This window comes from Phyllostomus hastatus, unplaced genomic scaffold (assembly GCF_019186645.2).
Source record: "Phyllostomus hastatus isolate PE091 unplaced genomic scaffold, TTU_PhHast_1.1 phas_contig_1, whole genome shotgun sequence".
Taxonomy (NCBI): domain Eukaryota; kingdom Metazoa; phylum Chordata; class Mammalia; order Chiroptera; family Phyllostomidae; genus Phyllostomus; species Phyllostomus hastatus.
In genome coordinates this window covers 29,109,010-29,135,874 of record NW_025333498.1, presented here as the reverse complement: position 1 = coordinate 29,135,874, position 26,865 = coordinate 29,109,010, and the positions used below count along the sequence as shown (strand labels likewise).

General features: G+C 38.3%; 1 protein-coding gene across 4 annotated transcripts in view; it reads right to left on the bottom strand.

The window, feature by feature from the left end:
* Nucleotides 1-10,470: 10,470 nt before the first annotated feature.
* ITGB6 (integrin subunit beta 6) overlaps nt 10,471-26,865 on the bottom strand; it is a 149,170-nt gene continuing 132,775 nt past the window's right edge. For all 4 annotated transcript variants that reach the window (XM_045853130.1, XM_045853294.1, XM_045853213.1 and 1 more), the window contains 3 exons: nt 26,233-26,352; nt 18,018-18,184; nt 10,471-12,572 (listed from right to left, as the gene is read on the bottom strand). In XM_045853130.1, coding sequence (XP_045709086.1) covers nt 12,474-12,572; nt 18,018-18,184; nt 26,233-26,352 — 386 coding nt within the window. In that variant the 3' untranslated portion in view covers nt 10,471-12,473. The remainder of the gene's footprint in view (nt 12,573-18,017; nt 18,185-26,232; nt 26,353-26,865) is intronic.

The window sequence follows — 26,865 nt, the reverse complement described above, 5'->3', positions numbered from 1 at the left end:
TAAATTGTGTTTACTTTGTCTATATCCATATCAAACATTTATCCTTTGAGTCCCAAACCTAAGTGTCAGGACCCAGTGGGTATGAATAAAGTCTAAAAAATTCAGACCTGAATTTTGTCATCTATATTCCTCACCCTGGTACCTGGAAGACTACAAGACCTCTTCTGAGGTTCACATTCACCTCTAGTTTCTGGGAATCCTCATGGAGCATCTCACATGCCCTTTGGAAATTTGTTGGTGCCCTTTGAGGCAGCTGCCTCCACAGCATCATGCCCCAGGTCCAGAAGGCTGCTTCACATTCCACTGACTGAGCTGAGCACCTGCCTTCACGTCTCACCTGAGTCTCTTGTCACTCAATTTGTTCCTGTTTTCAGGCTTCTGTTCAACCTGCAGCCCTGACAGGTATCTTCCCTACTGCTGAAACTCATCTCCACTCTTCAGCATGAAGCTCTGCCTTCTGAATCAACAGAGCCCATCTTTCTTTGGCCATTGGGAAGCAGCTCTTCTCTTCTGTGTTCTGCTCTTTTCAAAGGGGCGCCACACTAGAATTGCATGGGCCCCCAAAATTTAATAGGTCAGGCTTCAGTTCACATAGAATTCGTTTAAGGCCTGGTTTAAGAAACTGTCACCACCTTTACCCAGAACCAGCATTCTCCTCTTTCAACTTGATACATACTCTGAAATATCTGACTCATGGTATCAGACACCTTTTAATGTTATTCTTTTTCATACACTTAATGCTTTTTTCTTAAAAACTGTTTTCTGATTAATTTCCCCACTTTACCAGTTCTGAAATCATACCTACAACTCAACATTGGATACCCTACTCTTTTTCCAAGAGGGCCATCATTGGAGGCACTCAGGTAAATGAAAATAGTTACTGTTCACTGAACATTTATTGAGCATATATGTTCAGTATAGTGATATAGTACAGAATAAGTTTGAGAACAGAAGTACCTACCAGATTGTTCTCTTCCCCATGAAATCCTCATATGTGAACTTAAGGCACAATGAAATATTCACACCCAGTTACTGACAGAATCTAACCTTGGGATACTGAGTGGTAACTTTGTGTGCTGAGAAAGTTGTTCTGCAAAGATAGCATAAAAGTAATAATGTGTACTTTCCTGTGTTTATCTGGAACTGAAGCAATTTTCCAGTTTTTAAATGAATGATAGAATTTTATTAAAGCATGGGTTGGTTATCTCTTAAAATGAATAGCAGGGAGGGATCCAAGATAGCAGTGGAGTTAGTGGATGTTATACTAACCTTCTCCAAAGACCAATCTGAAATTACAACTAAATTGTAGAAGAATCATCCTGAATAACCAACTGAACACTAGCTAGAGAGAAGCCTTATAACCATGGACAAACAGAAGAAACCACTTCACCACAATGTGACTGATATGGAGTGCAGAGGAGACATGAGAGGGCTGGCTGGGCTCCCATGGGTGGCAGCTGATGTGCCAGAGGGATATTTCAGTGGCCTTGGGGTTTACCCTGAAAAGTGTGGGGTCTAAACCCCAAACTGGGCTCTCCCCTACAGCTCCAGAGCTGGAGAGAAACCCAGATAATATCTAGCTGTGAAAAGCAGCAGAGTTTCTGTCTGCCAGGGAGAGACAGCTGGAGATGCAGAGAGCCTCTTAAAGGGCCAAAGCACAAAATTTTGTTTGCAGCCACTTACCCTCAGTGCTGGCAAAGGGAGGGCAGAGTGCACTAGGGATGTTTAAGGCAAGTGAGGGCTTGGTGGCTTTTGGAAGAAAACTGAAGGAAGAGTCACCAGGTTCCCTATGCTGAGTCATTCCCCATATTGCAGGAACGATTACTCTCAGACAGAGCACTCTTCCATGAATGGCATCAGCCTGAGGTGAAGCAATACCCCCCACCTGCAGGAATTACTCTACCTCACCTTGTGGTGCTTAATTTAAGCCAGGCTACTGATCAGAGATTGATTAGATTAACAACTGATCAGCTTAACATCTGATTAGTTTAACAACTAAGACAGAAAATACAAAGCAGCCAAAATGGGAAAACAAAGAAACACACCCCAAATGAAAGAACAAGTGCATTTTTCAGAAGAACGGATGAAATGGAGGCAAGGAATTTATCTGATAGAGAGTTTAGAGTAATGATTATAAGGATAATAAACAGCATGAAAAAAGACATAGAAACCATTAAAAAGGACCAGTCAGAAATAAAGAATGCAATATCTGAATTAAATAATACACTGGAAGGAATAAAGAGTAGCTCAGATGAAGCTGTATATAGAATCAGTGTTTTGGAAGATGAGGTAGAAATAAAGCACCCAGACAGAGCAGCAAAATGAAAAAAAAATTTAAACAATGCAGAGAGCTTAAGGAACATTTTGGACATGAAGTGTAACAACATCTGCATCATGGGAACACCACAAAGAGAAGGGATTGAGCAAGGAATTGTGAAACTGTTTGAAGAAGCAATGACCAAAGAGTTCCTTAATCTGGTGAAAGAAAAAGTCAAACAAGTCCAGGGAGCACAGAGAGTACCAAACAAGTTGGACCCAAAGAGGTCTACACTGAGACATGTCATAATTAGAATGACAACGCTTAAAGACAAGGAGAGAATCCTACAAGTCACAAGGGAGCAATAATTAGACTGGCATCTGATTACTCAACAGGAACATTTCAGACCAGAAGGCAGCGATGTGAAATATTCAAGGTGATGAAAAGCAAGGACATACAACCCAGACTACTTTACCCAGCAAGGCTACCATTTAAAATTGAAGGAGAAATAAGGAGCTTCCCAGACAAGAAAAAGATAAAGGAGTTTGTTAACACCAAACCAGTACTGCAACAAATGTTAAAGGGCTGGCTTTAAGAAGAAGGAGGAAGAGGAGGGGGAGGAGGAGGAGGGAATGGCACTACATAGGTATCTATCAATAGTCACCTTAAACGTAAATGGCTTAAATGCTCCAACCAAAAACAGAGGATAGTTTAATGGATAAGAAAATAAGACCTATATACATGCTGCCTCCAAGAGATGCATCTCAGATCAAAAGATACACACAGACTAAAAGTAAAAGGTTGGAAAAGATATTTTATACAAATGGAAAAGAAAAAAAAGCTGGGGTAGCAGTACTTATATCCAACAAAATAGACTTTAAAACCTAGGCTATAGTAAGAGACAAAGAAGGACACTATATAATGATAAAGGGAACAATCCAACAAGAGGATATAACCCTAGTAAACATTTACTCACCCAACCCAGGAGCACCTAAATATGTAAAGCAAATCTTGATCGATATAAAGGGAGAAGTTGACAGCAATACAGTCATAGTTAGGGATTTTAACACCCTGTTGACTTCAATGGATAGATCTTTTGGGCAGAAAATCAACAAGGACACAGCAGCCTTAAATGAAACACTAGATCAAATGGATTTAATCAATATCTTCAGGGCATTTCACCCCAAAGCAGCAGAATATACATACTTTTCAAGTGCACATGGAGAGTTTTCTAGGATAGACCATGTATTAGGACACAAAACAAGTCTAAATAAATTTAAGAAGATTGAAATCATATCAAGCATCTCCTCTGACCACAGTGTTATGAAACTAGAAATCAATCACAGGAAGACCACTGAAAAACACACAAAGACATGGAAGCTAAATAGCATGTTATTAAACAATAAATGGGTTACCAATGAGATCAAAGAAGATATCAAAAGGTACCTTGAAAGAAATGGAAGTGAGGCCACAATCCCAAATCTGTGGGACACTGGAAAAGCAATGCTAAGAGGGAAATTCATAGCATTACAGGCCTATCTCAAAAAAAAAAAAAAACCACAAGAAAAAGCTCAAATAAATGAACTAACTTCATACTTAAATGAACTTGAAAAAGAACAACAAAACAAAGCCCAAACTAAGTAGAAAAAAAGAAATAATAAATACCAGAGCAGAAATAAACAAAATAGAGTCTAAAAAATTATATAAAAGATCAATGAATCCAAGAGCTCATTCTTTGAAAAGATAAACAAGATTGACAAAGCTTTAACCACACTCATCCAGAAAAAAGGGAAAGGACCCAAAGAAATAAAATCAGAAATGTACAAGGAGAAATAAAACTGACACCAAAGAAATACAAAGGACTGTAAGAAAATATTAAGAACAATTGTATGCCAACAAACTGGACAACCTGAATGAAATAAACAAATTACCAGAAATATACAATCTTCCAAACAAAATTAGGAAGAATCAAAGAATCTGAATAGACAGATTATACCTAGTGAAAATGAAGCAGTAATCAAAAAACTCCCAAACAATAAAAGTCTGGACCAGATGGTTTCACAGGTGAATTTTACCAAAATTCTGAGAAGAACTAACACCTCTTTTTCTAAAACTATTTCATAAAATTTAAGAGGATGGAATGCTGGGAGCCTCTTCAATTTTAAGAGAATAGAAGGCTCCAAGCATTATTTTAATTCCAAAACCAGGTGAAGACACTGCAAAAAAAGAAAACTATAGGCCAATATCCCTGATGAACATAGATGCAAAAATCCTCAACAAAATATTAGCAAAGTGAATACAGTGATGCATCTAAAAGATCATATACCATGATTAAGTGGGATTTATTCTGGGAATGCAAAGTTGGTACAATATTCACAAGTAAATAAATGTGATTCACCACATAAACAAAATGAAGGATAAAACCACTTGGTAATATCAATAGATGCAGAAAAAGCTTTTGATAAAATCCAGCACCGATTTATGACCAAAACTCTCAGCAAAGTGGGAATAGAGGGAGCATATGTAGACATAATAAAGGCCATATATGACAAATGCACTGCCAGCATTATACTCAACAGGCAAAAACTATAAGTGTTCCCTTAAGATCAAGAACAAGACAGGGATGTCCACTTTAATCTCTCTTATTCAACATAGTTCTGAAAGTCATAGCCATAGCAATCAGACAAGAAGAAGAAATAAAAGGCATCCAAATTGGAAAGAAAGATGTAAAACTGTCTTTATTTGCAGATAGCCATCTGTATACATTGATACTGTATATTATAGTATACTGTATAGTGTGTATATATACTATATACTATATATACACCTGTATAGTATACATCAATATATACATCTGTATAGTATACATTGATACTGTGTATAGAGAACCCCAAAGATTCCACCAAGCAACTATGAGAACTGATAAATGAATTCATCAAAGTAGCAGGATACAAAATTAATATCTAGAAATCAGTGGCATTTTTATACACCAGTAACAAACTAACAGAAAGTGAAATTAAGAAAACAATTCCATTCACAATTTCTTCAAAAAGAATAAAATATCTAGGAATAAACCTAACCAAGGATGTAAAAGACCTGTATAATTCAGAAAATTATGACACTGAAGAAAGAAATTAAAGAAGATACAAATATGTGGAAGCTCATACAGTGTTCATGGATAGGAAGAATTAACAGTATTAAAATGTCCATACTACCCAAAGCAATCTATGGATTCAATACAATTCCTATCACTATTCCAAGTATGTATTACACAGAACTAGAACAAATATTTCAAAAATTTACATGGAACCACAAAATGATCGTGAGAAAAAAGAACAAAGTTGGAGGATTCACATTACCTAATATCAAACTCTACTACAAGGTCATAGTAATCAAAACAGTATGGTACTAGCATAAAAGCAGACATATGGATCAGTGAAACAGAATAGAGAGCCCAGAAATAAACCCACACCTTTATAATCAATTAATATTTGACAGAGAAAGCAGGCACACACAATGGGCTAAAGACAGTTTGTTCAATAAATAGTGTTGGGAAATGGACAGATATGTGCAGAAAAATGAAACTAGACCACCTTCTTATGCCACACAAAAATAAAAACAAAATGGATCAAAGACTTAAAAATTAGACCAGAAACCATAAAAATCCTAGAAGAAAACATAGGGAGGAAAATCTTGGACATTACTCATAGCAAATTTTTATTAGATATATCTCCCCAGGCAAGAGAAACAAAAGAAAAAAATAAACAAATGGGACTACATCAAGCAAAAAAGGTTTTGCACAGCAAAGAAAATCATCAAGAAAATTAAAAGACAACACACAGAATGGGAGAACATATTTGTTGATAAGAGGTTAATATCCAAAATTTATAAAGCCGTGCATGCCCCATGCTGATGCTTGGGCTCACTAACTTGGTTGGTTAGAGTCCAGTGCCCTGGAAGGGCCTTTATTTTATAGCTAGATGTCATCATAACCCTGCAGTAACCCTGTTGTTAAGCCTTCATAGCTCGGTGTTAATCCATTACTACATCTGGGAAAGCAACTTCTAGACATGTCCTACTAGAGATGAGTAGTATCACCTTCCTTTGCATACAGAGGAAAGAAAGAGTACAGCAGAAGGTCAACCCAGTCAGGGACATTCAATATAGCACAGTGGTTAAGATTGAGGGCTTTGGAAGGAGAGAGGCTTATCCTTGATACTCAACAAATGGTGGCTTTTATCATTGTTATGTCTTTAGGGTTTATGAGACAGTGTGGGATAATGGTTAGGAACAATGGATTTTAGATGCAGGTTGCTTGGGCTCAAATCCTGGCTTCAAATGTTGCTAAGTGTGTGATCAGGACAAGTTACTTAACATCTCTGTGCCTTAGTTTTCTCATCTGTAAAATAAGAGATAATAATGCCATCCCATTGGATGGTTGTGAGCTCTGAATGAGTTAGATTACATAAAGTACTTGGAACAATAGGTATTACCTATTTTTACTAACAATGTAAGCTATTTAATGCCAGTAAAATAAGTACATGTATATGGAAAGATACATTTATTTCATAGTAATAGATATAAATAAATAACAAGTGATAGATGGAAATAAATCTAGTAAGATACACATGTTAAAATAGGAAATATCAGTGTGTGCATGTGGGTGCTCACACATACCTGTACTAAGTATAACAAAACCAATTAGATGAAAAAAAATGAATATAATAACTTTTGACCCAGTAAGTTATTGAGAAACAAATGAAGTATCATGATATACTATCTTAATTTTTTTAATCTTTAAAAATCATAAAATCTTTTAAAAAAGATTTTATGTATTTATTTTTAGGCAGAGGAGAAGGGAGGGAGAAAGGGAGAGAAATATCAATTGGTTGTCTCTCGCACTCACCCTAACCCCCAACTGGGCGCTGGCCCACAACCCAGGCATGTGTCCTGACTGAGAATCAAACTGGTGACCTTTTTCGGTTCAGAGTGTTGCACAATCTACTGAGTGACACCAGCCAGGGTCTATTGCACTATCTTTAGATGTTGACTTGGAACGGGATTGGCTGCTATGCAAGGACCATGAATATAAACACATTGCTGGCGGAAAGAGCGAATATTATTTGAGCAGTAACTTTCCTCACAAAACATGCACCTAGGAATTACAGAGGTCAAATTGAAATTTCAAACTGAGCTAGAACCACTTGTAAAGTCTTGAAGTTGTTAATGACACTAGGTGATGTGTGTGGGTAGAGTCTGTGTTTCCAGTGCCCAATTTCTCTAGAACCTGGCTCCAGGACAAGCTTATGTGATGAAAAACTTCTGGGGTACCCATGCTGCTCTCTGTTGGTTGTGCAGCCGGGTGGGAGAGAACAGATCACATGCTCTACCTTTGCTCAGCCTATGGTGATTCACTTTTAGATGTCTCCAAAGCACAGAGAAGCAGCGTTTAACGCCCCAGGGTCCAAAGCCCAAAGAATTAATGTCTTGGCCCAAGTTGTGTGCCCACCCTCCTGGGTGCAGAAGCCTCGCCCAGAACAGCAGGCATCTAGCGCTACAGCACTAGCCTGAAATCCAAACTCCAATATCCTGACCTCTTTAAAAGAGCTATTGAACAGTTAAGGTGGGTTTTTTGTTGTTAGTTTTTTGTTTGTTTGTTTTTGTTTTTGCTTTTTAGCTGTGTTAACTTGAGTCTGTTGCACTATAATGAAATTTAACAGAAGGGAGAATTTTTACTTATCATATTTCATTCAATCTCTGTTTCTCATTCTCTTTGAATAAGGATTTTTTTCCATTTACATTCCCATAAAGTGAGGAGGATAAAAAACCATAATGAATCATGAACATTTAAATAAATTTGCTCTTTTGGGAAGTCAGCTTTCTCTTGTAGTTAAAAAAATATTATTGGTGAGATTGCTTCTCAAGTACCATGTTCCTTCAAGAAGTATTAGAAGGAATGGGTGTGGAGAGGTGAAGGAGAGAGTCAATTGGAGAACTCTGAGTTGCTTTGGGAGGATTTGGGGTCTGCCATTTGGGTGGTTTCACAGGAGTATTTCAGGGCACAATTATTTTTGGTGTTGAAGAATCTTAAAGGGGAATCCAGACCAAGTTAAATCTAATGCATGGACTCTCAGATGAACCCCCATGGAGCTTGGCCTTCTCACTCTCGTTTTGAAGGCCTCAGGCTGCAGGCACCAATGAGAACATTTGAATGAATAGCCAACCACCCCTACCCCATATATCTCATTCTCAGTAGCACCCATACATAACTGGTACCCCAAAGACTTTCTTTTTAGATTTTATTTATTTATTTTTAGAGAGAGGAGAAGGGAGGGAGAGGAGAAAGAGAGGGAGAGAAACATCTATCAGTTGCTTCTCCCATGGCACCCACCCTGGCACAACCCAGGCACAGGCCCTGACTGGGAATCAAAGTGGCAATCTTTCAGTCTGCAGAGAAACATTGATTGGTTGCCTCTCAAGCGCCCCACCCCTTACCAGGGACCTAGCTTGCAACCCAGGCATGTGCCTTGACTGGAATCAAACCAGTGACATTTTGGTTCATAGGTCAGCGCTCAGTCCACTGAGCCACACCAGCCAGGGCTAAAATTTCTGTATCTTTGTAACCCAGATCCAGCTGCCATTTTGCACTTGGGCACAGGACTTGCTCTGGCCACCTAACCCCTGCAGAGTTAGGTGGAAGCAGGGGCTTTCCTACTAAGGGGACTATGTGGGTGTGTGCTGGGGTGACTCCAGCTTAGACCTGGGTGGGGCCAGATGGATCTGGGATGTTGATAAACTGGACCCCATATCCTGGCATTATACATATAATTGTTTATTGTTCTTCTCCCCCACTTGGGAGTACAGGAGCTGCTTATTTTGTTCATTGTTGTGTCCTTTATCCTGGGAAGAGTCTTGGCATATATTAGATACTTAAAAATACTGAGTGCATGAATTTATTGAGCCCCCAGGGATTGTTACAGGTACTAAAAGAGATAAGCTTTGACACCATCTCACAGATGGAAGACATTGTAAAGCGACTTCCTCGGTATTATTCAATATGAGAGCAGTTTCTGGATTCCCAGATGTCACACCTTAGTTTGTTTCAGCACAAAATTACTCTTTTTTTTAAAGATTTTATCTATTTTTTTAGGAGGGAGGAAGAGGGAGAGAGAGAATCAATGTGCGGTTGCTGCGGGTCATGGCCTGCAACCCAGGCATGTACCCTGACTGGGAATCGAACCTGCGGCACTTTGGTTCGCAGCCCGCGCTCAATCCACTGAGCTATGCCAGCCAGGGCACAAAATTACTCTTGACTTGACTTTCTCTTTCCTTTTGTAAGGAATGGTCTTTCTAAGATACAACTTTTTAAAAAAATTTTTCTGGTATTTTTTTCCATTACCATTTACTGCTCCTCCATACCCTCTTCCATCCCTACCTACCCCCACAACTTTTTCCAAACTGACTCCTTGTTTAGTATTTGGTCTCTGTTGTTTTGTTTCCCCCTGATTTGGACAATGGGCATGGTACCATGGAATCTGCCAAATGGATACCCAGAAATACAGCACCATCTAACTACTGCTGTCCGTTTGGGCTGCTACACAAAGTACCACAGACTGTGTGGCTTAAACAACAAATTCAGTTTCTTACAACTCCGGACACCGAAAATCCCAGATCGAGGTATTGGCAGGCTTGGCGTCTGTTGAAGCCTCTTCCCTTGGCTTGTCGATGGCTGTCTTCTCGCTGTGTCTCTACATGGTCTTCCCTCTCTGCATGTTTGTGTTCTAATCTCTTCCTATAATGGTAGTAATCATAAGGATTAGGGCCCAATCTAATGACCTCATTTTAACTTAATTACCTCTTTAAATACCTTATCTCCAAATGCAGCCACATCCTGAGGTACTGGGGGTTAGGACTTCAGTACGTGAATTTTAGAGTGGGAACCACAATTCAACCCAAAGCACTGTCTTAACAAAATATGGGGTAATGTCCAGGTCTTTAAAAGGCTTCGTAATGTGGGTATTATAACTATACAGCAAATTACAGCTCATTTTCTGCTGTCTCTTGTGTTCTGGGGCTGCCTCTTTCTGCCCTTCTCCTTGGCCCCAGGCTGAGAGCAGCAAGGCGGTCAGAGCAGGTCACACAGGGCCCCAGAAATCCAAGAAGAGGGTTTTGTAGCAAGTAAATAAAAGAAATTATCACCCATCTAAGGCTCATTGTTTAAATTACCATGTTTATTTATGTCAACACAAAATACAATAAAACAACTTACAAAACCCATGTTATCTTCATGTAACATAACTCTTCAGTGAACAGAAGTACTACTGTTAATGTTTTGGCCTTTTCAAGGTCCAGCCTTGGGTCAAAACCGTATTCAGACAAATAGTAAATTCTTCTCTATATATACACAAGAGGAAAACTTATGTTTTCTAAAATCCCATTCCAGTAATAATACAAAATATCACATGTCAAGGTGAATACTACTGTTGTGTCATCAGAATTGAGGCTTCCTTTTTGCTCTTGGTTTTCCCCAGAACTCGGGCTTCAGTCAGGAAGTAGAGGGTACATCAGCCTCTCAGGTTTCCAAGGTGATTTCTTAGTAATTCTTTTAATATAGCTGTGTACTCCACAAGTGTTTGATTTACCTGAGTTATTTAGAAACCAGAAAAAAAAAGGGTCTCCAAGTGATTAAGGTCTATAAGACTGACGAAACTTATAGATTACTCTGCCAATTCAGTGGGTAAACATGAAGCCTCTATCACAGAGTCAACTCCTCACCTAGTAAAAGACATTACACTACAATTTACTCAAAGGTAATAATCATGGCACAAACGTACAAGATTTTGCCTGTGTTCCAGTAGTCTAAATGCTGTACGTTCAGTCAAGCAAATGATGGTTACCGCTTAACTCACAAAATCTTCGTATCATTTCACTAACAAAGGAGTCAGCCTTGTGCCGTGGGAAGACAACGTGGTTTGGAGCTAGACAGTCTAGATTCTGAATCACTTCTACTTAGACTTGGAACCCTAGTTTCCTTACAAGCATCAAAGGAGAAGAAAGTGCTTTGAAAAGTAGTATTTACTTTAAGAAATATTATTCTACAGAGTTCATCTCTTCAGTCTATGGATACCTAATTATCCACATGTATTTTGCAAGTAAAATCTTAGTTTTTAAAATTAATATATGACACATATTTACCATATGCTGCTGAAATGTCAAGGTAGGTTATACACATGGGAAAAGAACATAGGTCAACAAGCCTATTACTCATGAGGGACTTTTGTACTCTTGATGTGCTTGATTTAAAACCACTTAAAATTTTGTTCCTTTTTGTAATATTGGAGCTCTTGTTAAATAAACTAATCATTTAAAGTGATTCTGTAACAAGAAATTAAAACTTTCACATGACAATTATAAGGGCTAGACTGTGAAACTAAGTAAAATGGATTGAGAAATATGGGAGAAGCTATAGTTTGAAAATTCAGAATCAGGAGGGAAATGGAGTGTAGAAGCATATCTTTGGGTAATTGAAAATAATCTAAATGATAAGCTTGTTATTTTTTACTAGTGACTTCCTATTTTATAAATTACTTCTTCCTCATCTGTAAAACAAGCTGTACTTATTTATGTGCTTGACTTTTAGGTTCAGACAAATCCATAGAAAATAACACTTCATTTTTTATTCTTATATTTGGAACATCTTTAGAAGAATCACATTCTTTCAGCTGGAGTAAAATCAGAACCTCACTTTCCATAAACTAAAAAAAAAAACATCCTTTAATAAAGGGCATTTTTTACTAGGTTTGGAATAAATCGGCAAGTATGAGCATTTAATGTGAGCATGTGGATTCACGGCTTTGCTGAGACAAAGACTTCAGGTGTTCCAGCAACAAATGAGAGTATAATTTCAAACATTCTTCAAATGCAAATTAGGCCCCCACAAATCATTTTGATGATTATTTTGAGGCATTAATGCAACAGAGTTAGTGTACCTCAAATAATCCCCAAAGTCACCCCTTTGCTGAAGATATTTCTCTTCTTGATTATTTTGAACCTGCCAACATAGTTTCTAACCTTCCTAGAGAGAATGACTGATCTCCAAATGACCTATTATTATCTTAAACCAACCTCATTTGGAAGCAACAAAGAAAGAAAAATTAAATAGTGCATTAACATTTCATATCAGTGAAACAGACTTTTTTCCATGCGTAAAGCAGTTCTATCCATCTGTGAAAAGGTCCACCTTTTGTTTTTCTCTGTGTTTGTAGGTTACATTTTTAAAGGTGCTGGTGGAGCCTCTGTACAGTGGATTGGTTCCCTAAAAAATAAAGAAAAGAGGTTCAAATGAAAGTATGTACATTTAGTTATTACACTGTTTTAAAATATCTAAATAATTTCATGGTACATTAACAATTGGAAGAAGCGAGTCATCCTTGAAAGCCATTTGAATAACTTTGATTAATTTTATGTCATATTGTTAGTATTTAAAAATTTATACATCTTCATTTTATTTTTTTAATAATGCAGAACTAGTCCCATATGTTAACCTTTTGGAAATGCATTAATTTATTGACAGAAAACAAGACTAGCTTTTTTATTAACTGCTATTTTATCAGCACTGAAAACATTGCTTAGCTCATAGTAGGCACTCAGTTGTTTATTGGATGAATAGAATGAACCAATAGGTAACTCAAAAGTGAAATGTAAAATAAAAGAGTAAAAAATAGGAAAAGTGAACTAGTAGAAGCATACAAAGATGAATGACAGTAGTACGTGCCTTTAAGAAACATGTTTCTGTTGAGAGGCACCAAACAAGAGCACAAATAATCTTGCTAAAAATGAGATCAAAATTCAGAGAGAGGAGCAAATAGCAGTTTGGGAGAAGCAGGGAAAATAAACATTTGCTCTGGACGGTAAGAGAACTTGGTGGTTTTTGCTTACTGGTGTGTGACTTGGAGAGTCACAAGAGTCTGGTGCTTGGTACACTGGGCTCATGAAAGAGCACAGGTCCTAAGGCAGGTCGGGCAAGAAGGCTTTGTTCTTGGGGTGGTGCGGAGGTTGTGCGCCGATGCCTGGATAATTCCGCTGTGTGCTTGGGCTGTAGATGTGTTTGCAGGGGCTGTTGCCAGGACCAGAAGGACCAAGGCTCTCTAGGTGTCTGGAGAAGTGCCCAGCTTGATCCTTCTAATTCTCTTCTTTAGTTTAACTGTTCCAGGCAGGCACAAAACATCTGGGTAAGACAGTTTCTTCTCTCCCGTTTCCCAAAGTTGACCAAACGGCAGCAGCACTATGCTACCTGACTTAAGTAACTCCAAGCCTCGATGTCCTCATCTATAAGAGGGACCACTAATGTGCCCACCTTCTCTACAAGGTAATGTACTTCAGCACAGTGCCTGGCACCTAGTCAGTTTTCAATACTGCTTCCTCTTATTGGCTCTTACTTATAGCTAGTCTTCATATTTGGAACTTCTTTTTCTTTTATGTCCTAGAGAGTGTAATAAAGATATTTACCTCCAGCTTTTGTACTCTTAACATTTCCAAGTCCATTTCTGAGTATGCATGGAGTCTGTGTAATACCTCAGACCCTCCAAAGTACAAAATTGTGTACTTTGGTCTCCTTCCATGAATTGTAGAGATAGTAGCAATTTCTAGGTATAGGTCTGAAAAAACATGATTGTTTTAGCTTTCTCAGCACATTTCTCTCAGCACTCAGGAGACTTGAATAAAATTAAAACCATTCCCTGGCCTCTCCCACCTGTTGCCCTTGGATTCACCACAGTATCTTTTCTTGGAGGAGAAATGACATCTGCACCTGTTTCTATGTTGCCTGGAGCCAGTGGCCAGACCTCAGATTGAGTAACATGATATCTTTGTTCACATGCCTTCCGAGAGAGATGCTATCTCAGTCTGAGGGCAAATAGAAAAGAGGCTCCTCGGTGGTGGATAATGAGTGAAGGCCAAGTCACTGTGTTGTCTCTGCTCCTGAGGTCAGCCTGGGTAATCCTGAGAGCCCTCCAGTCCTTATTTAGCCCTGCTGCCATGAGAACTTGGGGTTTGGAGGGTAAAGGGCATACTGAGGGGGTCATACATGCAGGTAGAGTATTATTTGCAAACAAAAATCACATATGGAATTATACTATGTTTAAGAGACTCTATGCTATTAAATTTAAGTTGGTTACAGAAGAATAAGGCACTCAGTTGGAGAGGATAGATGGAAAAAAAAAGTGCAGGGTGAGGATAATGAGTAGGGCCACTGTCCTGGAGGAAGAGGGTGGCTTAGGGAACAGACAAGACACCCTGAAATTCAGTGTAAACAGCTGTGAGGAGGGCCAGTTTACATCTGCATAGGACCAAGAACTCTTTTGTGAGCCTCATCCCATGTCATGTTAAACATATTAAAATCCACCTCCATGTTACTCTAAATATCACTTACATGCACTATTAAAGTGGTGACTTAAGTTGCAATTGACTGATTGATTGCACAATGTTATTTTGTAGATATTAAGTTGAGTGTTTAATTTTGATTATTGTGGTTTTCATCCTGTATTTCAAAGCAACTTCATTCATTTAGGCCTACAATATTTTGGGTGTCTTGCAAAACTAGTTATAGGGCCTGGGCATGCTGATAGAGGGTGATGGATAAAGCAGACTCCACTGTACTAGGAGGGTAAGTATATACGGGGGAGTGGCAGAAGTATTTCCTGCCCTCAATGGATGATCAGAGCTCAGGAGAACAAGTTCACACTGGGTTTTGTTGACAGTAGAAAGTGTCACAATGTCTGATACTGTCTCCTCTGTGCCATGCAGGTGGCAGCCTCCCACAGAGTATTTCCAGCTGAGACACTGGCATGTGTCCGACTCCATGTCAGATGAGTCTACACTCCTTCACTGTTTAGACAAACTTGGGTTTTCCCCAACCATCTGGGGGGGAGGTGACCAAGCTAATTCCCCGAGGGACCTGGGGTTACAAACGTAGGCTGAGGATTCTGCAAATGCAATGGCACATTTTTAGAGTTTGAAATAGCGGTAATAAGAAAGCTCTCTGTCCTGACCCATAGCTCACTTAATGATTGCCTAACTGCCAAATGCAGACCTGATTTGCTTAGCACAGTACAAAATCAATCCATGACTGTTAGAAATGTCAGACTGAACATTTTTGCCTCTACTTAATGACTTGTCACTTTAGAAAAAATGTCTAATCAAAAATGAATTTAAATATCTTCCTTTTCTGTTTTCATAAAGAATGTGGATGGGGAGATTATTTTTAAAAGTAATAAAAGGTAACTTTTCTTTATGGCTATGATGAAATGTTTCAGGAGGCAAAAACAAGACTCTTTCATCCTCAGCTCTGTCACCTTTGGAGGCCAACAGCAATCTGTGGGTCGGGAGACCCTTCTACCGCTACCGTCTGTGGATGTCTCTTGGGTTTTAAAGTCCAGCCAAATTTGGTTCTTCAAGAAGAAATAGATTTTAGATTTTTTAAAAAAGAATCAAATTGAAGACCTCAAAATGGATACACTGAGCAACATTTTAAAATAAGATATATTAGTGAAATTTGAATTCAATTATTTGAATTAAACCTCTTTTGCATCCAAGTGAATAGTTATTACCCAGTCATTATCTAGTCAAGAAAATCAAACATTTGTTATTCAAAGAGACTCAGTTTAACAAGGGAATAACATTTTTCATTCATGCTTTTATCTGTTTAATGCATATTTTTGTTCCATTTTAGATGTAGAAACAGCAAAAATTTAGTATTTGAATTTCAGTCATGTTCTACATCCTGAGGGAAACAATTCATGTTTTAGAGAAATTAACTGTTAATTAAAATGTTATTTTAAAGATATTAATCACTAGTCAGTAATCATGCTTTTGTATGAGAACATTAAAATGTGCTGGTTGGTAGATACACATCACATAATTACCCGAGTGCTAGTTTGTGAAACACCTGCTCATTATTTCCAGGAGGGCCGAGGCTGCAGTTGGGATTGCAGCTCCGCCATGGATCAACAGGGTGAGAAATCTCTTCACTTCTCAGAGCCTCAGTTTCCTTACATTCAAACTGTGACTATCAAGATGACTTCAGGGGGCTGATGGTTGTTCAACCAACTTCTGCTATTTTTTTTTTGTACCTACTTAACCATACTCTTTTGCCTGGTTGCCCTTCTGACCATAGCCAGGCATTTGCTTGGCAGCTGGTGAGAGCTGCAACAGCTCTGGCCAGGGATCAGGTGAAGCTAACTGCCTCAGCACTTTGGCTTCCTGGCACTGTGTTCTAAGTCACCAGACTAACCTGTCAAGTTACAATGCGACCTTGTTAGGGACAAATAAATTATATACTCAATGCAAATCCACATTTGACTTTCCTAAAGGGTTTTTTAAAATTAAGAAAAATCCATACAAACACAAAAGAAGAGAAAAGCTGTCTAACTTACCTCTGTAGACCTATCACCCAGATTCAATAATTAGTACGATTTTGCCACACTTACTTTACCTATTGCTGTCTCTCTTTTGGCTGAATGATTTCAAAGGAAACTCAGCCTTAGTTTTCTTTCACCCCAAAATCTGGATTATTTTTAACAAAGCCATCATGACATTATATACCTAATTAAATTAATCACAATACATTGCCATCATTTTAATACCCAGTCTACATTAATCTTTTTCGTTGTCAAAAAAATGTACTTTTTTGACTCTTCAAATCAGGATCAACAGAAGATCCATACACGGCATCTGGTTGTTGTGTCTAAAGGCATCTTTAATGGGAAGACAAAGTAGATAAAACTTTTTATTGTCCTTTGTCCTGTACCATAATATGATTACTTCAAAAGTACTAGATAAGACATAAGCATTCCTTATCGAGGTAAATTTATCCAAAACAGAACATTCCATTTGCTTTAGGAATTGAAGATATCACTAGAGACAGAGAAAAAAGTATTATCACCAATATATTTGGGCAGAAAACCCCAAAGGAGCATTGTGTTTCCTTGTATTTTCTCCTATGATATTACTTGTTTTAGAATCAGCAATGTAGGATAATTGCTATTAGCTAGCTGGACACACAATTAGAGATAGAAAGATGAAATTAAAACCATGAAATTGTTTCTGTGGGCCTCTAGAAATGTAATTATCTGTCCTGTGGGAAAGAGACACAGAAAATTGGAGTCCTGTTTTGTGTTTGCTTACTGTAAAGAGGAGACACATAAATTATATTTATTGAGTACATATATTTAAAGGTTGGTACCTTTGGGGGTTTTTTTTAGGTAGCTGTTTGAAATTTATGCTATTCAGAAAAACTGGATGGCATTTTAAAAGTCTTGTCAACTTTGCTTTGTAACCTATTATGAGTAATGTGTATTTTCATGGTAATCTGCATGAACTGCCTAGTATTCACAAAGCTTATTCCATTAGCTATAACATAAACATTTAACGGTTTATCAATAGGGCCTGAGGGGTCCTCCTGATGGTGAGAAATAAGATACATGCCCTTGATGTTCCTAAGTAACTAACCAAGAAGTTTCATGAGACTCCAGAGTAGGGGAAACCCCCTCACTGTGCTGAGAGACAAATGGGAGCTGTGAGGGCCTCCTGGGACCCAAGTAACAGACAAAAGCAGAACAGAGATCAAAGCTGTCAGGGACCTGGTGAGAGTGAGAACAGGACATTCTAACTCGCTTTTAGAGCAGAAGAAAGCTAACTTCCCGCTTCTTCTACAAAATACTTTTTCCTCTAAACACACAATCACCCCTAAGAGTTCACATACCGTTTGCCACTTGGCTTTTGACCTTTCTGCTTCAAATTTGGCAACTTCCTTACGATCATGAAATGACACGAGCAGCTTCCAGATGCACAGTAGGACAACCCCAATGAGCAGAATAGCCAGCGAGACCCCCAGCATGATCATGGGGATGTTTGGAGGTTTTGGACACTCTGGAAGCAAAGAAAGTTGCATTAAAATGATGGTACAAGTAACATTTTAATGAGCATTTCTCATTAAATTTTCCAACTATGTTTTTTCTTCAGTAGAGGGAAAATAGTAACATCTTTTGTGTTGCTGATTTTTTAAAAATGAGTTACTTGTTGTAGGATAGTTCTATTCTTTCAAAGTAGAACAGAAGATAAAGAGTTTGATTATTTAAAGCAAATGGATATACCCTTGAATGGCTGACTCAAAAAGATTTAGAATGCAAAAGAGTGAAAATTAATGCACATGGAATATCAAAGGGCCATAAGTAAGACTGCAGTTTAGTCACTAAAGGTGGTCTTTTCTGGGTGTACAATGAAGTGGAAACGGATGAGTATGTGCACACACACTTTTTAATGGAGTGTTTTGAAACTAAGAGATTATATTCAAAATTATATAAAACCTGCCCCCTGAAAAAGTTACTTAAATAAATAAGCTGCTACTTATTTGTTTGTTTGTTTGTCTGTTTACTATTTTTTAATGGACAGAAGAGAATCATGGCTTTCAGTTTTATTCTGCCTCTAATGCCTGAGGTCCTGGAACATTCCTGGTCTGGAGTCTGGAATGGTGGGTTCCATTCCCATCTGATGTACAGTAACTGTCTAAACCCATCAAGTCCTCCAATCTCTCTGAGGCCCAGGCCCCTCATCCATAAAACAAAGTTGTGGGGCTTCAGTGTTCCCTTAAATTTCCGACAATAAGATTAAGCCAGGGGCTCATGCTTATGCAACCCGCAGCTTCCTAGAACTCTGCCCCAAGAGTCTGATTCAGTGGGTCTCGGATGCAGTCACTGATTTTTTATTACTTAAAGTATCCCAAGGGATTGTTATCTTCAGGGAAGTTTGGGGAATTAGATGTTTTGTATAGTCTTTTTAACTTGAACATTTTATGAAATGTTATTTTGACTATTGATGATATTAATGTAATTTTGCAATTATAGACAAGAGAATGATTAATAATCCTTGCAATATGCCTGGGAGATGGTACATTTCTTAATGAAACATTATAATTAAGCTCTTCCCTTGCTTTCCTGTGGAAAATTCCATATAAAATTATCATTAAATATCTGCTTCCCTCTGCAAGAAGTAATATAAATCCGTGGTATCTGGGGAGAAAATAAATCATGCTTACTTTACTTTAACTTTTAGTGCTTTTGGATATTTAACAAGGAGAATTATAGACCCAGGCTACTCAGGCTACTTTCAAGGAAAGAATCTATTGCTGATCTGAATTTGAGCAGGACTAATGACCTCCTAACAGTGTGATGCCTGGTCTTGGACACCTTTGTGACTTGGCAAAAATACCATGTAAGGAGATTATGCAGAAAGAAGTAAAGGAGCTAATGAAATAGCAACTACAGTATGAAGATCTAAAGACTGTTTCTAGCATAGCAAATGAACCATAGCTGCTTCTAATAGGTTAGCAACACTACTGCAAAGAAAGCAGCAGGTTCCTGTCAATGAGGATATATACTGGCTACATCTTTGACTAGGGGTAGGGCATAGCATGCTCTTGTTTAAAGCAAGATGAATTAGGGCCGTGAGCCAGAACGTGAATTAGGAAGGCTCTCCACTAGGGAATAAAAAAGAAGGAGCAGGCATGGCTTGGCAGAAATCATTATTTTAAGAATTTAGAGTCATTGGGAATTATATGTTTCTCAAGACAAGATCTTGGCCCAAGTACCAAATCAGGTATTACACAATAGAAAATCCTGGTAAGTGCTTACCTAATTCTAAGGTCCTTAGTTTCTAATGCTGCCAATCTGGTATCTGCCACATGTGGCTATTGAACACTAGAAATGTGACCTTTCTGACATGTATTGTGCAATAAATGCAAAATAAACACTAATTTTAAAGACTTGGTATGAAAAAAATGTAACCTCTCTTATTAATAAATTTTTATATTGATTATAAATTGAAATGACAATTATTTTGGATATAGTAGATTAAATAAAACAGTATTAAAATTCACCTTGTTAACATTTTTATGCAGTTACTTGAAAATGTAAATTATATATGTGATATATATTTACATCTCCATTGGACAGTGCTGATTTAACATACTGATCTATCATGATAATATAAGATGCTGGTAGTATTTTGGGGATTCAAATATTTATGATTATACAGCCAGTAGGAGGCAGTATAGTCCAGTAGTTAAGAGCGTGAACTCAAAGTAGCTCTCCAGTTCCCTAACCAGCACTGGGACATAATTGGTGCATTAAACCTAGCAAATTATTTAAATTATCTATGCCTCAATTTCATTACCCGCAAAATGGAAATAACAACAATACCTTCTTTACACGGCTGTTGAGGACATTAAATAAATACATGCAAAGCAACTAAAATAATACCTGATATATGGAATTAATAAGGATTTAAGTGAGCTGCTATTATTATTACTACTATTGCTACTACAAATTCACTCTTTCCCCTTTTCTAACCTCCAGACATCAAGGGCTTGGAACCTCCAAACTGGGTGTAGCATCCACACACACATCCCTGCCAGGAAGGCTCCCAACTTTCATTCTTTGTTTTAAAGACTTACTTTATTTATTTTTAGAGAGGGAAGGAAGGGAGAAAGAGAGGGAGAGAAACATCAATGTGTGGTTATCTCTCACATGCCCCCCACCAGGGACCTGGGCACAACCCAAGCATGTTCCCTAGACTGGGAATCGAACCAGCAACCCTTTGGTTTGCGGGTCAGCAGTCAACCCACTGAGTTACACCAGCCAGGGCCCAACTTTCATTCTTGATTGGTCCTTTATGATTGTGGCTCTTGTGCTCTGAGAGTTTTTCCAAATGTAAGAAAAAAAGATAAGCAAATCTCTCCCTACCCCTGATGACCCTCCACTTTTTCAATTTGTTTGGAGGACCCTGTGAATTCTCAAGCTCCACCTCCTCCTTTTCCATTTTGCCTCTTTTCTAGCCAGTCCTCCCACCAGGGACCCTGGGAGTCTCTGGTCTTAAAGCTGTGAGAGGGGACTATGGACTCCTGGGGATGGGTTATGCCTGCATGCCCTGGGAGCTCCTGCCTATATAGGAATGGCAACACTAGCCAGGAAGGCAGCCTCCTTGGAGCTATCAGGTGACTCCTGTTAAGCCTCAAGGAGGCAACTTGTTCCTCACTTTTCCCCACTACAAAAAAAAATCAGCATAGGTAGAATAAAAAGCCTTAATAAAAAGGCATTCGGGCATCTGAGTGCTCTTGGAAAGATGGCATTTTGATATGCCACTTGTGGTGTGTGGAAGAATAAAACAAAAAAAACCCCAACAGTTCAGTATTGAAGAGGCATTTAACAGCCAAAGACATGTTTCACACACACACACACACACACACACACACACACACTAAATAAAATAATATAAAAATTAAACCAGCTATATACAAACACCCTGAATTAAAAACAGACCTTATTCTAGAAATTTGGTTTTTTGGAACTTGTTTTCCCAATGAAATTAATACTATAAGGAATGGTTTCGATTTCAGAAAAACTTGCCAAAGCCACTGCCATGGTCACAAACAGAGGGTGAGGGTGAGCTGAAGAATTTGACTTTATAAAACAGACAATGAGAAAGCAGGATTTTTTTTGTGTGCTATGAAGTAATTATTCCTTGTAAAGCAGAAATTGCCTTAACTTTTCTTAACTAATGGCCTCTATGATGCATTTTATACATTCATTTGAAAGAAGTTGATTTAAATGAGATTCTCAAGAACAAGTATATCTCAAGACCTCGCTCCAAGGAGGTCTTGAAGCCATCAGTGTGAGAGTTGCTCGGGCCACATATTAGGCCTGCTGATTCAGGATGCAGGTGATTGCCTACCTCCCAGGTGAGTCTCATTCTCACTAAAGTTTAAGACCTTTTCAACAAAAGTACCTTTCCCACTATCCCATTTTCTCTATGTAAACTTCTACCTCCTCTTCACTGAAGAGGTGACTTTTACTTGATGGCTTGCTGAGTCCCAAGCTGACTCCATGAGCTGGTGTAGATGAAAAGCCACAGAAGCAATGGCCTCAGATAACTTCCTTCCTCATTTTCTGTTTCATGTCTTTTTTGATTCAGCAATATCATTTAATGACCCATGATTCTAAGTTATGAACTGGTATATGTTTTACATGCATATTCCATTTAACCCTTGAGTCAATCCTTAAAAGCAAGTATTATTCTTTTTCCCACTTTACAGATGAGTAAATAGAGACTCAGAGAGGCACATATCTTTCAGAAGGGCAAGCACCTATTCAGTGGTAGAGCAAGATTTGAGCCAACTTTTGCCTGATTCAAAACTCATTCTTGTAGACTGTTATGTTCCTTCATGTTAGTCTTTTCTAAATACATACCTTTTTCTTACATTGAATTTAACATTTCTGTAATTCACCAGCAAGCTTTCTGGGAAAGGATGATTGGTACAAATACATCCATGTTGTTATCTGGTCTTAATAAAAGATATTGGAGGTAACAAACTCCTTTAGCTTTTTCTTGTCTGGGAAGCTCTTTATTTCTCCTTTAATTTTAAATGATAGCCTTACTGGGTAAAGTAGTCTTAGTTATAGGTCCTTGATTTGCCTCTCTTTGAATATTTCATGTCAATGCGCTGAAATGTTTCTGTTGAGAAATCAGCTGACAGTCTTATAGGAGCTCCCTTGTAGATAACTGTCTTTCTCTTGTGGCTTTTAAGATTCTCTGTCTTTAACCTTTGTCATTTTAATTATGATATGTCTTGGTGTGGGCCCCTTTGTGTTCATCCTGTTTGGGACTCTACACTTCCTAGAATTGTGTGTCTTTTTCCTTTACCAGGTTAGGGAAGTTTTCGGTCATTATTTTTCTTTTATTTAATCTTTATTGGAATTTTTTTCATTGTCATTTAGTCTCCTCATACCCCTCCCCCAGCAATCACCACACTGTCATCCATGTCCATGAGTACTTTTTCGCTTTTGCTTAATCCCTCCACCCCCTAACCTCCCTTTTCACCTAGTTGTTACCCTGCTCTTCAGTCATTATTTCTTCAAATATATTATTGATTCCTTGCCCTCTCTCTTCTCCTTCTGGTACTTCTATAATGTGGATGTTATTATGTTTCATGTTGCCCCAAAGGTCCCTTGAACAATTCTCATTTTTTCCATTCTTTTTTCTATTTGCTGCTCTGATTGGGTGTTTTCTGTTACCTTGCCTTTCAAACTGCTGATTCAGTCCTCTGCTTCATCCAACCTACTGCTTATTCCTTCCAGTGTATTCTTCATTTCAGATAATGTATTCCTCACTTCTGACTGGTCCTCTTTCATGGCTTCCATATCCTTTTATATGCTGTTGAGCATCCTTACAACCATTACTTTGAACTCTATATCTGATAAATTGCTTGCTTCCATTTCATTTAGGTCTTTTTCTACAGATTTCTCCTGTTGTTTTTTTTTCTCATTTGGGGCTATATTTTTGTGTCCCCATTTTGGCTGACTCTTTGTGTTTGTTTCTAAGTATTAGATAGATCTGCCACAACTCCCAGTCTTCATAGGGTGGACTTATATATTAAGTATCATGTGGGGTGCAGTGGTGCAGTCTCCTTGATCATCTGAGCTGGGTGCTCTAAGTATGTTCCTTGTGTGGGTTATGTAGTCCTTCCCATTGTAACTGAGTCTTGATTACTATTGGCCCATTCACACATGGGATCAACCCTCAGGCTGGGTGACTGTTAGGCTCAATCCAAACCATGGTATATGAGCTGCTATGTAAGTGTGGACCACATGAAGTGGAATTTGCCTTAGGAAAGTCTAGTGCCTGCCACAATCTTCCTTTGGATATGCCACTTGTGAACTTGCTTTAAAATTTAGAATTAGTGTTCTGAATTTTATAAACACTTATTGGGTCCTACTCTGATGTTGTCTAAAGCTGATCCCTGGGTTTATTGGTTCTGGGCCTCTTGGAAATGACTCTGGTTCAAGATGATGTAGATGTTGCCTGTGACTGGTTCTCAGCAAACTGTTTGGAGCTACAAGCAATCCACAGTTTGTGGCTGCCTCTCCTGGGCCTTGGTGTGCAGGGGAAGGACCAAACTGTGCATCATAGTTGACTTTTACCAACCCTGGGACTGGGGACAGGTCAGCAAAAGTCCCAAGGCACAGCATGGTACTGGCATAAAAAAGACATATAGATCAATGGAACAGAATAGAAAACCCAGAAATAAATCCATACCTTTATAGCCAATTAATATTTGACAGAGGAGGCAAGCACATACAATGGGGTAAAGATGATCTATTTAATAGATGGTATTGGGAAGACTGGACAGATACATGCAAAAAAATAAAGAAGAAACTTGACCACCTTCTTACACCATACACAAGAACAAATTCAAAATGGATTAAAGACTTAAATGTTCAACCTGAAACCATAAAATCCTAGAAGAAAACTTAGGCAGTAAAATTTCAGACATTGCTCATAGCAATATTCTTTCTGACATATTACCTCAGGCAAAGGAAGCAAAAGAAAAAATAAACAAATGGGACTATATCAAACTAAAAAGTTTTACACAGCAAAGGAAACCATCAACAAAATGAAATAACAACCCACAGAATGGGAGAAATATTTGCCCATACATGTGGTAAGGGGTTAATATCTAAAATTTAAAAAGACCTTAGAAAACTCAATACCAATAAAACAAACACTCCAATTAAAAAATGGGCAAAGGATCTGGATAGACAGATATCCAGCAAGGACATACAGATGGCCAATAGACATATGAAAAGATGCTCAATGTCACTAATCATCAGAGAAATGCAAGTTAAAACCACAATGTGGTATCACCTCACACCTGTCAGTATGGCTAGTGTCAATGAATTAACAAAAAACAAGTGCTGGCAAGGATGTGGAGAAAAGGGAACCCCTTTGCACTGTTGGTGAGGATGCAGATTGATGCAGCCACTGTGGAAAGCAGTATAGAATTACCTCAAAAAATTAAAAATGGAACTGTCTTATGACCCAGTGATTCCTCTCCTGGAAATATATCCAAAGAACCCTAAAACACTAATTCTAAAGAACATAAGCACCCCTATGTTCAGCAGAGTTCTTTACAATAGCCAAGATTTAGAAGCAGCCCAAGTGTCCATCAGTACATGAGTGCATAAAAAAGCTGTAGTACAGCTACCCAGTGGAATACTACTTAACCCTGGCCAGGTGGCTCAGTTGGTTAGAGTACCATCCCCAATACGCAAAGGCTACAGTTTTGATCCCAGGTCAGGGCAATTATAAGAAACAACCAATGAATGCACAAGTAAGTGAGTAAGTGGAACAACAACTAGTCGTTTCTCTCTCTATGTCTTTAAAATCAATCAATAAAATGTTTTTAAAAGGTATAAAATGTTGACAAAGTACTTTCCACTCCCAAAAAGAAAGAAATATTACCCTTTGCAACGGCATAGAAGGACCTAGAGAACATTTTGCTGAGTGAAATAAGCCAGTCAGAGAAAGACAAATAACATATGATTGATTTCACTCATATGTGGAATCTAATGAACAAAATGAACTAACAAGCAAAACAGAGACAGACTCATTGGTAGCAGGCTGACAACTGTGGGTGAGGGCATTTGGGAGCTAGTTGGGGTTTGGAAGGAGTGAGCACCAAGGAATAAAAGAGATAAAATACTCATGGACACAGATGATAGTGTAGTGATTGCTGGAGAGAGACAGGTGGGGAGAGATGGGGAGTGAATGGTGGGGATAAATGGTGATAGAAGGAGACTTGACTTGGGGTGGTGAACACACAACACAGTGTACAAATGAGGTGTTGTGAAATAGTGCAACTGAGACCTGTATAATTTTGTTAACCAGTGTCACCACAAAAAAATTTAATTAAAAGAAAAGAGAGATTGGAACATATCAAAACTTTCAGTCATTGGGAAAGTAGAGGCACTCATCATAAATTTGGAAATGTCTTTCCTGGCAAGCCTCCAAAGTGTCTTTCTGGTTGTTTTCTCCGTTCTCATGTAGTATCACTTACCATTGACAATGGAAGGCATGCCACTCACCTTTCTCGTTAATGCTGTGAATGATGGTTTTTCCTTCGTTATCTGTGGTTATTAGGAATGTAATAAGACATTCATTTTCTCCTTGCAGAGAACAGGAAACAGAACTATCCTTTGAGAAATCTATGGATAAAGGAATCATTCATTAGGTTAAATGAGTTTTCAAAAGAGATTATTTTTGAAGCAAAGTAGTATTGAGTTTTAATATGCAAATAGGAAATTTCAACATTGCAGAATAAGAACAGAAAAGACATAGGATTTTTTCTCACAAATTGAGGTTTTAGTTTCTACTCACATTCCAGAAAAACAGTTCCAGGTGTGGTCAATCAGGACTGACCATCAAATGCACCCATCAAACTAATGGGGGCAGGATTTCAATAGAGTGAAATACTTCAAGGCAGGTATGCCTAGCTGTCTTGGGAATAGAAATGTCCTGACTATGGTAATGAGAGGGCTATATGTTCTTCTTGGCTGCAAGCATCTGGGAGGAAGCCTAGATTACATTTCAGAAAGAGACTACACAGTCTAAACAGATACTGATACTTCTACAGGGGCCATTCCCACAATGGCATAGCCAAGATTGCTGGCCATGTAAGTCACAACAATAAATATAAATTAATATTAGGGAATGAAGAC